General features: G+C 61.0%; 1 protein-coding gene across 1 annotated transcript in view; it reads right to left on the bottom strand.

Moving 5' to 3' along the window:
* The window catches only part of LOC119113080 (A disintegrin and metalloproteinase with thrombospondin motifs 9), a gene marked incomplete at its 3' end in the record, with an annotated part of 40537 nt that extends 30098 nt beyond the window's left edge, over positions 1-10439 (bottom strand). Inside the window, exons 1-4 of the mRNA XM_037237404.1 lie at positions 10330-10439; positions 6105-6262; positions 4143-4288; positions 3651-3731 (exon numbers count right to left, since the gene is read on the bottom strand). Of these exons, the coding sequence (XP_037093299.1) occupies positions 3651-3731; positions 4143-4288; positions 6105-6182 (305 nt within the window). The remainder of the gene's footprint in view (positions 1-3650; positions 3732-4142; positions 4289-6104; positions 6263-10329) is intronic.
* Between the last annotated feature and the right edge of the window lie 1899 nt (positions 10440-12338).

Genomic DNA, 12338 nt, shown 5'->3' with positions numbered 1-12338 from the left:
GCAACGCTGCCCCATTATGTAACTGTTGCGCGCGGTGGTCTCCGGATCACGGCGTCGCTGCCGCGTCTGGTGCGCACGTGCAGCCATTACCGGGCGCGCTGGCTCGGCCCCGGGCCGGCGATACATTACGCTGGCTGCTGGCGCGATATCACCTGTGATGCACAGCCGGTGCCGGGCCGATTTACGTGGTCCCTGTCGACCGATGGCCCTTGTATCCAGGCGCAGTGAAGGGCGAAGGGCGCGCCGTGAGAGAGCCGAGCGCCAGAGCGGCCATCGAGAGACCTACATGTGAGCGAGCTGGGTCGCAGTGACCCTACAGTGGTCACGTCGGATTAAGCCGGGAGTGTATAGTCAGGCGGTGGGCCTGAAAGGCGTAGATGTCCCGCGAGGCGGGGCTTTCACCACCTGGGGTCTGTCAGTGGACAGAGCAAACGAACCATGGATGCTGACCGCTCTTTCGGCGAGGATGGGAGTCCTCCCAGACGGACGAGGAGCCGACCGTTCTTCCGGGATGACAAGTACCTATCTCGAACTGACCAGGAGCAGACTGCTCTTCCGGTGGGGACTGCCATATCCTCCCGGCTGCCATGTCCTCCCGGCTGCCATACCCTCCCGGCTGGCACACCCTCCCGGCTGCCATATCCTCCCGGCTGCCATATCTTCCTGGCTGGCACCGCGCGCGCCTCCCGCCCGACTTCCTGACGATCTGACAGCGGCAACAGGTGCACCAACAACGGCGTTCGGGAAACCATCCCCGGCAGAGACCAACAACACGCAGCGTTAGCCAGCTGCCATTACGGTAAGCAGACAGCTTACGCTGTGCATGCAAAGGGCATTACTGACAGCTGTTCGGCTATATTCTGGGACCGCGGAGATGTGTCTGACTCCAGGGGTGAATCGAGCCTGGTCGGTCGGGCATGCGTAATGATTCCTGTTGCATGCACCCTCACCGTCCCTTCGCCCCTCTTTGTTGCTAGCAACAAAGCCGCGGTTGCGCATTCATTTCGAGGAAGGCCAACGAGACAAAGGTGCCAGTACTCCCGACGGGCCAATATCTATTACATGACATCAGCAGTGGTGAGTCCGGCCCCATGTCCTGCAGACAAATCTCTCCAGATTGTAATAATTGGATAACCGGTATTAGAAGCCCCGGGGAACATATAAGTGATAGCTCCCTCGCACCAGATCCGCCAGGGACCAGCAGCGGGGGGTCGAGCCCTCCCCTTACTGTCGATAAGCTTTGGCAGAAAGCCAACGTCCTCTGGACGGGCCCGTCGGGCTCACATTGTCAAGCCGGCCGAAACAAGTGCGCCCCTGGATGTCCGATGTTTGTTGCGGCTCGAGCACCCTATTTGGGAACGGTGGCGATACTTTGGCGGCGCTGGGGTCCGCGACACAACTAATGAACGGCAGCCACTGGCAGGCACACCTCGTGACATGAGCGGGCAGAAGCCCTGCACATTTGGAAAAGTGGGGAGTTTGTTGACACAGCTGATAAGCCATGTGAGGTCGAAATTTACAGCCGCCATCAATTTGCGCCATGTTATCTGCTGCCACGGCCAGTACTGTGCACGCCTTTAGAACACGCCATGCATCAGTGGTAACAGGCAGCCAAGGCCGCGGCGAGATCCAGAGTTTGATTCAGTGATCCTTCCGTCTCGGCAGGAAACGCAAGCGCGGCCTGAGCGCCTAGCTCGCGGCAAACGCGCTCCTGCCGCCGCCTGAGCTTCCATGTAAAGCTGCCCTGCCGTGTCAGTGGCGACGAGACGCGACGCGTGACAGACATATCCGGCGCATCCCGCCTCCACCAGCCACTGCCCGCATGTCTAGTCGAGGCGCACCGAGCGATTAGCGGGCTGCCATAGCGATGGGAGGAGGCGCGCGGCGTGCGGGGAGCGCGCATCGCCCTGTTTTGACAGACCGACCGCAGCAAAAACACCGATTGCGGCGATCTCCCGCCGCACGCCGGCGGCGTTCTCGACGTGCTCGCCTCTAATGACTGCTTGTTTGTGTGCTGACGGAAGACATGTCGTGGCCAAACTCAACACAAACCCGGCTCAAGGAGAACGGGACAACAATGCCACGCCAAGTATTTGACAGCGACCGTTCTGTGAAACATTGGGGCGCGAAACACATCTGAGCACTGTCAGTTCCATTGAGGCCACAGTTGCGTTTAGGAACTGAGCCCACCAAGAAGCTGCGTTTTAAGGCCGTTACGTGGAAAGTTGTGGCATTACCACCCGTTTGTTTAGCGTCGATGTTCTAACATAAGCTCTACCTTGACGCTGAAATAAATCTGAAAAGTTTTGGCCCTGACACGGGGATTTTGAGAAGAAGTGTACGCAAAAATGACGCTTCATGACAGCATCTTATTCTAAAGCGCTACTGCCGAACAGGAGCACAGCCAGAATTTGCGACGAGAGGAGCTATCGCGATTTGCGATGGGAGAGGGGCTTTCTTTCGAGCGAGTCCCAGCCTTATAGTGTGGTACTGCCTAGGTACTGTCAATGGAGAGTACCTACGCACTGCAAACAGGCCAACATACCACACAAACGCTTATGGTCCAGTACCCAGCGTATCAATGAACTATTGATGTTGGTTTGCCCTGGTGCCTTTAACAATTGCTGCAGCTGCGTACCGCACATATTCCCACGGCTACCCGCCAGCCTTGTTACCAGATAACGGCCGTTGCTTTACATATCGCTGTCCATGATAATGTCTTTCAGTAGTGACGTGGTGAAAACTGCGCTTGAACCCGAATAGGGGGAGGGATGGGGGCGGGCTGTAGCTTCATAAGCCACCCCGTTGGCTGCTCCACCGTTGCCGAAGGCGAAGCACAAACGCGATGATATTTTAGATGCTGAGAGTTTTCTTGGGGCTGCAAAACTGCCTTCCAGAGTCAAAACGAACTGTTTTTCTCGTCCTTAAGATCATCACTTTGTTGGTAGCTCTAATCTGTATGGGGAGGGGCAGACTTTGTTGCACCAATCGCCACTAATGCATCCCAATCTCAGCGACCCAATTCTTTGGATTGAGACGAGCCAAACATGCCGTTCTGACCAATCATTTCAGAGCAAATCGGAATAGAAATGTTTCGCGCAAACCCGTGCACAGTTTGCAGAGCCGAACTCCACCACTGCACGGTTTGCTCACACTGCGCTCAAGTATTAGCCTTAGCCTTGAGTGACGGGCACCCACTAGAGCTGAACGAGGACCACGTGACCACTTCAAAACGTCACGCGCCGCCTGAGCACCGGCCCTAACCGGCCAGCCCCGGGCCGGGCACCGGCAGGCCGATGAAGGCACCTCCGTGGTTGTGTGTTCTCTACCGAGCAGTTAAATGGTCGAATTCAAAACGTTGCGGCACGGTGCGTAGCAGAGTAGAGTGCTTCAGTCCGCGCATTATAAATGACTCGGTACAGGTAAAGATCAGGTGGGAGCAATGGTGACAGAATACATCGAGAGTGATGGTTTAAGGAGAGAGACTGGGCTCGGTCCCCTGGACACGGGGAGCTCCCACAGGCTCCTGTTTCCACCCAAGATGTCGACGCTTAAGGTCTCAGCTGCAGCCTCGTAAGCAGGGATTCTGAGATAAGGGAGGGATCGGGGATTAGCCCTCGTCCTCGCAGGGGCTCTGTAAGTATACATACCTGGTAAGAAGCACGGCGGTGTCGAAGTGCCCCTGCCCTTCACCGTCCTTGTCGTTGTGGTTCTGTTGCCACTTGCAAAATCTGGAGTGGGCGCCAAGTTAATAGCGCTGAACAGCACACACACCAATCGAAACACAACAAACGAAACAAACCCAGAAGTACCACGTCCCGAGCACAGCTTCTTGTCGAGTAAGCACCGGGCGGAGGCCTTTCGTCCATGGGAGATCCAAGTCAGCAACGTACAGATGATAATTCCGAGTCACCAAAGGTAAACAAGATTGATGACAATGGTCTAGACCCGTCGGCCTTGCTGTGCAGTCCAGACCCTTGTCGGCCGGGTGAGCATTGTATGCTGCGATGATGACGGACGAGCTCCGAGGAGCGAAGTACAAAGGCCAAGCAACAGAGGTCAAACTGAGGGAAAGCGTGCCAAACGTGGCTTTGAATTTTGAATGCATATAAAACGAACTGTGATGTCACAATGTAACGCACCTGTGCAGCATCGCAGAAGCTGACTTTCCGTCCTTTTTCTCATCTTCCTCTTCCTCATCCAGAAGATCGTCTTCTAAGGTCATAATCCTCACTAAAGATACCGTCATAGAGTTCCCTATACTCGGGTCTTTGTAAATAAGCGCCACCTGCAAGACAAACCGGTACTTTATCGCGCTGAATCGGGGCAAGAAAACATTATCTTGCGAACAGACCACTGCATGCACCACACCCGCCGAGTTCAGCTGGTTCTGCCCGAAGTTAAGTGGCGCCAGGGTATCCGTCTGGCACGTTGAATCCGCCCAGCCGGCGGCTCTGGCCTGCAACGCTCGCCGTCCGCGGCACGTGCAGCCGTTGCCGTCCTGTCGCTGTCCTGCGGCGCGGGCCGCGCTGCAGAGGGTCAGGAGCCTCTCCAGCCGGCCTCCGCCGCCCCCGCACGCGCGCGCGCGCGCTCACGCACACCTGCAGCGCGGAGCGAGGGGCGGAGCTGGCAGGGAGGAGCTGGCAGGGTGGAGGGTCCCGGACCGTGAGCAGGGCGGAGGCGGCGCGCAGGGATCAGCCGATGCGGCGGTGACGTCGCCGGCCGGGAGGTCTGCGTCGCAGGGAACGCTCGATGCCGGCGCCGGGTGGGACGGGGGGAGCGCGACAGGTGGGGGACGGGGCGCCGGAGCCGCGCGCTGTCCGCCCGTGGGCGGCGCTCCCCCTTCCCCCGCTTTCCAATGAACGTACAGCGGCCGTCGAAGGGACGTGACGAGTAGCGCATGTTTGACGCGCCCTCCGTCACCCCGGCGCGCCGCTCGGCCCCATGAGACCGACTGTGGTGTCTGGCTACTGCAAGTGGCTGGGCCTGGGCGACCAGACGGTGTTTTGCAGCTTACAACATAACAGTAGGCCTCGATGGTCACCAACGTCACTGTGCTCACCTACATGCGAAAACCACGCAGCGATTGTGCTCGTTCGCTCTCCACCCTCGCGCTGAACGCGTCAAAAGAAAACGAGCCAATCGGTGATACGAAATTTTCATTCCTCGACTCTATTGCGGACGCCGCGAACGAACGAACGACGCGCGAGCCCGACGAAAAGTCGGCTCGAGCCGGTCCGGGTGTAAACACTCTCTTCCGCTGCCAATATCTATCTTAATTACTGGCAGGATGCCAGCCGATATTTCGTATACATGGGACGGCCGCGATACGGCCGGCTGCAGCGACGACCTCTCGTTAGGCGTGGCAGGGCCCATGACTCCCGGGTCGTGGGCTGATTGTTGACATCCAGCGGTCGCCTATCGTGTATTGGAGGCAGACGACCAGCGGGGAGGCATTTCCGGAGGACGCGCCTGGAGCCTGTTGCCGGGGACGTCATTATGTAGGCTGTCTGTCGTGAGAGGAGTGGTGGGCAGGGGGACACGTGTCTGGACAGCGGACACCCAAACCATTCACTGTGACCGCCCCAAACGCTGTCGAAGCAGCTGCTGCCATAGGCGTTCTGCGAACTGCATGCCGCTCACGGGGCCTGGACGTAATCAAGGGGCCAGCGAACAGACGGAGATGAAAACCGCATCGCCAAGGCGCCTCAAAAGTGAGACATTTGAATACACTTCCAACAACGCCGAGGAGATCGACACTCATCTATTCCCCGCCCGAGATCCATTGCCGTTCCTGTCCCAACATTCCTCCCTTTTCTCCCCTGAAGGCATCTTTAGTGTGGGAAGACATGTGCTGGCTGTAAGACAGAGCCTTTGGCTCATGGCGTGACAAACGGTGATCGCTTAGCCGTGCAAAAACGAACAACGCCAGCGCCCCCAGTAGGCATTCCCGGCCTGGTGGGAACCCACCGCAGGGGAAGCGTTAGGAGAACACGGGAAATGTGGCCCTGAGGAATGTGATCGTCGAAGGCTGGTTACGGACAATATGTATGCATCAACCGCATGCCCTGCATGACGTGCTGCTGAAGCTGCCAATCACTCACTATGGACATGAGGGTGAGTATGTACTGCTGCAACTGGTCGCCGTGGTACTCGGCCATCTTGGAGTCGGCGGCCACCATGACCTGCAGGTGATGGGCTCGGCTGGTGGAGCGGCGCCGCCGGCCCGACAGCAGGTCATCCTCCGGCGCCTCGGTGGGCTCTGGCGACGACGAGCGGCGGCAGGTCAGGCGACAGCGAGACGCTCCGACTGGCAGGTCAGGCGACAGCGGGACGATCAGACCGGCAGGCTTAGCCGTGGCAGGTCAGTCCGGTCAAGAGATGGGAGGCAAGTACGGAGGTCATTTGATTCACGTCATTTGATTCACGTCATTCTGCCAGCTCCCGACGCGGCAGGCCAGCCCGCTCAGGACAGAACAGAACACTGGTCAGGGCGGGTCACGTGACGTCGAGCGTCCGTTCGGGTCACACCATCATCAACAACACACGCTTTGTTGGGGAGCTTGCGGTTGCAGCGCATCCAAGTTTTAGCCCACCAACCACAGCACCGTCCAAGGCTTTGGTCATATCAAGGCATGGTCGTGTTGATGTCACTTGGCATCGGCCATTGTTTCCGCCGAGCCGGGGGTCGCGTCGGGTGACACATCAGATGTCGTCACGCTGACAACATTCGACAGGGCCCCAGATGCCGTGTTTCAACGCTTGAGACCGTTCTTCCAACACCCGAGGACAGCACTCCGAAGTGTTGGGTCAACACTGCTGCGCCGACCGGCGTCGGGGCGTCAGCAGGCGCATGGCCGGCACGCGATCCCGCTGGACAAACAACGCGCTCACAGATTTCCGAGACGTCACATGGGTTCTAGTGTACGCGTGAAGTTAAAACAGATATCACAGCTTATAAAGACGGAAATCAAATGTAGCAGTGCTGCTTTCCAAATGTTTGTGCGGACGCGGAACTACGCGAGCGATGCTCAGAGGTGCGTTGCGACTGTCCATAAATCTTCCTTGCAAACTCGTTCTTTACAATCACTTTACTTTATCACTTTATTTATGCGCAGGGCCGTCGAGCAACAACTTAAGGCTATAGTTTGCTACACAAATTCACAAAGGTACGCAGCTGCGGGCATTGGCTCATCAATCACACAGTTCATATGGCGACGTTTATGAGCGCGTATTGGCTGCGAAACGAGATGATTCAGATGCTGTTGATGCGGCTCAGCGGCCCACACCGTCCATTCCAGCCCTAAGCCATCCGCCGGCCCGGCAACCAACCGGAGACCGCAGAACACATCACCGAGCGGCACGCATCCATTTCGCAGCGGTCATCGCTCAGACCGCGGCCTCATATTTCGCCTGTCGGAGCGCCGACGTGGCCGACAGATCGTAGATCCGCGGTCGGTCGGTCGTTCGGCTCGGCCACCCATACCTCGCGTGCAGCAGTCCCATCAGACGCAACTGTGCGTGCCGCAAAGTGGCCACAAACACCGAGCCCGGCGCCTGCGACCTCGCCGTTATGGGTCTCCACTCGCAGCTGGGCCAAACAAGGCGGCGACCGGGGCCGGGGCCGGCGGCGCGCGGTGCGAGAGCGAATGTCTGCCGACCGTCGTCCGGTGAGGCGCGTGCCGCTGCACGCGGCGGCCTTTCTCCGTGCACGAGCGGCGCCGCGACAGCCGTCGAGGAGGGCCGGGGTGGCGGCGCGAAGCGGGACAGAAGTCACCGGCTGTGATGAACGACAGCCATGCTCGTGACGCCGCCCAGCGCGCAGCAGCGGGTTAATTGTGCGCTCAGGTGATGAATGACCGCCGCCCCGGCCAAACCGGTTAGGATCCCGTGCTACGCGCTGCTGCTCGCGCAACAGGCGGCTGCCCCGCAGGTGGAAGGGCGGGGCGGCGCCGACGTCTTGCGTCAGCTCCTGATCGCTACGGCGCTACGCACAAGGAAAGGCCCGGCGCAGGCTAATCTAAGTCGTTGTTTACTGGCTTAATGGCGGCCTGACGACGAGGCCGAGGGCCGCTGGAGACGTGGTATTGAGGTCAGAACGCCGCGCTGCCTGCTCCCCTCTGCTTCAATGTGCGTTGCGCTTCTGTAGCTATACGCAAGCGAAATGCCATCCGCGCATACGGTTCAAATCAGCGCAAGTTTTGCACGTTGACCAGTCACTGACCGCACGGTCTTCAAAAGAACACCAAGCATGAGCACCCAGTAGGCGGCCAGCCACACAGGACCTCGACCTAAACGGCCCTCAGTCGGTTGTTAACACCGTGATTGATACACCACCATCAGTCCGTCAACCGTACAGGAACTCGCACACGACCGTCAGATCTTACACATCAAACCAACAATACTAAATTCCACGCATCACACTCACTGGGACTGACAGCGTTGTCTGCCGCACACACCTACAGAGCGGCGTTGCTATCCCTCACACAGGCCCTGGCTGTCGAGCGGCTGTCATTGGGCCAGACGCACCGGGACAGTCGCGAGGCCACCAGTCACCAGTCGCCAGTCACCAGTCGCCAGAGGTCACCAGTCGCCAGAGGTCACCGGTCGCCAGTCACCAGTCGCCTTCACGCCGGCATATGGCGGCGTGAAGACCTCATTCCCTCCCGTGTCCCACCGGCATGAAGCCGCAGTGCGCGCCTCGCTCTCAGGCCGCTCCACGCGGCCCGGTCGGCCCGCATCCCACATCTGTCGCGCCGCGCGCCGGCCTCCACGGCCGGACAATGCCGCTGCGTTACGGGGCCTAGTGCGGGGCGGGGCCGCCCTGATGGAGGAGTGACGTCCGCTGCCAGTCCTGACGGGGGCCGGGCTGCCGCGATAGCTACCACCGCTGACGCGAGATGGACGGAGCGGTCCCGAGATCGTGCGCTTCCGCGGTGGTGCGCATGGCCCGCGCTCGCCCCATGTGACCCCTGACATGGTGACGTAATGACCATCACACCACGACTGACTGTCTTCTCTTCTGACGGCTGACGGCCCATCGTTCTGTCCTCCCGTGACGCGCCGCACCGTTTGAGCGTCGCGTTGACGCCGCCCGGTGTCACACAGCTATAATTCAGCGGAGCGTATACAGCTGTGTCGCGCAGGAATGCTGTATACTTTCGGTCGTTAACGTATTTACCAACATTTGCGTCTCGCTGCCGTTGTCTTCGAATGTCTATTTGATGCTGTCCACTCAAAAAAGAAGAACGGGAACAGGCATGATAACGCGTCAGGCAAAGCTTAAGGGAAAGCTCCGCGTGACTATGTGGCTCCTGCTGGTGACTTAAACCGGGCGGGCGATAATGGTGTAATACGAATAGGACAGTCCCGTTCACTCAGACTTCGCAATCCATCGGGAAACTTTAAGCCCGTAACATTGACATTGCAACGAAGAGCACAAATACAATAAAACACACTTCACATATGGAATAAAGGCATTGAGCTCACGGCTTTTCGGCATATGATATGGGAGTTCTTATGGTGATACCAGGAGATGCTGATCAAAAGCACGCTGTCCAACCCGTAGTTCTTGGTGTAATGAATGTCGCCTGCTCCCACCATGCGACTGCAAACTCAGAATTACCTAAACTTTGCATGTAATTCCCATTTCTGAAAGAAGGCGGTGGGACGGATTTTATCCAACACGGCTGTCTGCCGTGCAGAGGCATGTATGCCCTGAGCGCCCTCCCATCTGCCACCCGGACCCCGAAGCAAGCCGCGTCGGTGGCCATACATTACCGTCACTCCCGGCTCCTGGCCAGCTGGTCTCCCAACAGGCCGCTGTCGTCGCCGATGCTAATTTGGTCGGCGGGACGCCGCACTTCCGACAGAGACACGACGCGCCACGTCGGCCGTGTCGGCCGCCGATGCTCGGTACAAGCGCGCGCGCGCGCGGTCCCGAGGGCGTCCGCGTCCCGCCGCGCCGCGAACGCCGGCCCGCGTCCCGTCGCGCCCCGGCGCGACGCTAATGAGTGCGTCGCTCACGCATTATGCATGACGGTCGCCGTCGGATGCGGACGGCGCCGCAGCCTTGACCAGCTTTAGAGGCTGACCGGGCGGCGCGGGGCGTGAGGGCGCGACACGCGCGGCGCGGAGCCGTCGGTGTGCGTGGGCTCGAGTTTATTGACTCTGGCCGCGGTTGAAAAGCGGTGTTTGGCTGCGGCGCTGCCTCATAATTCGCCGTCGCAGTCATCGCGGCCATGGCGCTCGGGCGCGCCGGCCGACCGTCCGGCGTCTTGCTGCGGAGCGAGTGGAAGCGGCCGCCGGCCTCCTCTGTCGCTAACTGACCTGGCGGCGGCGTGGCCACCGGGTACCGCTGAATCACGTGATCGCCAGGGTCGTCGGCCGGATCGTCGGACGGCCAGATCAGGTAGCTGCCCTCCGAGGTCCTGATGTGGCCCGTCTGAAACAGGAGGAGCCGGCTGAGTCACGCGCCGGCCGCACCTCACGCCAGTCGGCGGCTCACTTTGATCGCAGTGCGTCGTGAGGCTTACCACGCAGGTTCCCGGCAGACCTTGACCAGACACTGTACGCACATGACCCCGCGCAGCCAGCTGCATGCCGATTGCTGTTTAACCTGGCGCATAATCGCAACGAGTCTCCTCTTACCACTGGCAATGCTGCTCGCGCCGGCTTACACGAGATTCCACTCGTGCAGCGGCAGCTTCAGAGGCGCGCCCGTCAGCTGAGCGGCGGGCGCGGGTGACGCCGACCGCGCCGCCAGGCGGCGCTAATCAAGCGCGCGTGCGCCAGACGGCGTGGCGCGCCGCCGCCGCCGCTGGCCGCCGGCCCGGGCCAGTCACGCCGCCTTGCCCAGGTGTCCCACGCCGACAAACGACCCATTAACCTGCGCGGCCCGCCCGTCGGCCGATCCCAGCCGATACCAGCAGCCGGAGCGGCGGCCGGCGACGCCGGTGCGCGCGAGGAACGCTTGGCCGTCTCCGCCCGGGCAAGAACCGCCCGCTGCGCCGGCGGCCGGGTCGGCTCGGCTCGGCCGCCGCCCGCCGCGACCACACCGTGGCTGTCACGCACTGATCAACCGTCCCCTCGCGCCGTTCATCAACGTCAGCGAACCGTGGACGGCCATCCGTTTTTGTCGCCGCCGGTCTGTTTAATTAAGCGACGGCAGTGTATGGCCAACGCGTTCGGTGCGTCCAGCGGCTGCAGCTGGTTCGTCGGGAGCGCTCCGGCGGGCCGTGGTCGGATCTGAGCCGGGGATCGGACACCCCGACAACACGTCTGGGCTGGGAATCAGACACTCCGACGACACGTCTTACTGGCGGGCGGGTGCGAGCACGGGCGATCTTCCGCTTCCGTTGGTGGCGCCTCACAGTCACGGCCTGGTGCACCGCGATTGACAGCGGTGTCTGGAGCGATTAAGTTTGTACACATCAGGCGTTTCCTTCAAGGAACCTAAACAAAAAACCGAGCCTGACGACATAGAGGAGGGGAAGTGGTGCGACGCTGTGCCAGGGAAAGAGTCAACCGGAGAACCCCGGTGTCATCAGTGGCATCGCTCGCGTAAACCCTACACTTGAATCACGATTGCCTAACGGGGGGCCGGCAGGGGGTGCCCGATCATTACGAAAGCTCAGGCAGCAACGCTCCCGGAGCGCGTCCAGCCCGCAGCACGGCCGCCAGCACGGGCCGAGTTCCGGCCGGCTCGGCGCGGGAGTCAGCAGGGCAGGAGACCCCGCGCGGTCCGGTCCGCGGGAGGCCGGCCTTGGCAGCCGGGACGACGGCAAATCGCCGGCAGCGCCGCCGCCGCCGCCGCCGGCAAGGGCCGGGACCGGACTCCCCGATATCCGTGACCGCTGGCCACCGGCGCTGTACTGACGCTGCGAAACAAGGTGCCGCCGTTGGTTGCCACCGGGACGGCGAAGCATGGGACGAGCCTGGCAGACCGGCCGCCGGCCGCCCACGCCGCTCCCACCCGCTCGCTGTCGCAGCTGGCGCCGGCCGAGCTACGACGGCGCCGGAGGACCACCCCCGCCGCCGGCTTCGCCCGCCCGCGCGGGGCTGTGGCGGCGGCCCGAGCCGATTGGCGCCGCAGGCGGTGGCGGGCGGCGGCGGCGGCGGCGGCGGCTGTCGTCCGTGCTGCGTCCCGTCTGTCAGCGCGGGGTCGCCATCGTCGCCGGCGCGTGTGCCGTCACCCCCTCCGACGTCAGGCCGGCGGCCGCAGTACTATCGCTATGAGAGACACCTCGGCGGACCGGACGCTTCAAGTGCGCCATCGCCGCACACTCTGGTAGCGCGCAGCGTTGCTCGGTCCGGGCGCGGTGATAGGCCGAGCGCTC

Source organism: Pollicipes pollicipes, unplaced genomic scaffold (genome assembly GCF_011947565.3).
Source record: "Pollicipes pollicipes isolate AB1234 unplaced genomic scaffold, Ppol_2.1 Scaffold_7261;HRSCAF=8764_pilon_pilon_pilon, whole genome shotgun sequence".
NCBI classification, from domain to species: domain Eukaryota; kingdom Metazoa; phylum Arthropoda; class Thecostraca; order Pollicipedomorpha; family Pollicipedidae; genus Pollicipes; species Pollicipes pollicipes.
Note: the sequence above shows the minus strand (reverse complement) of the source record. Positions and strands in the feature narration are given on the sequence as shown.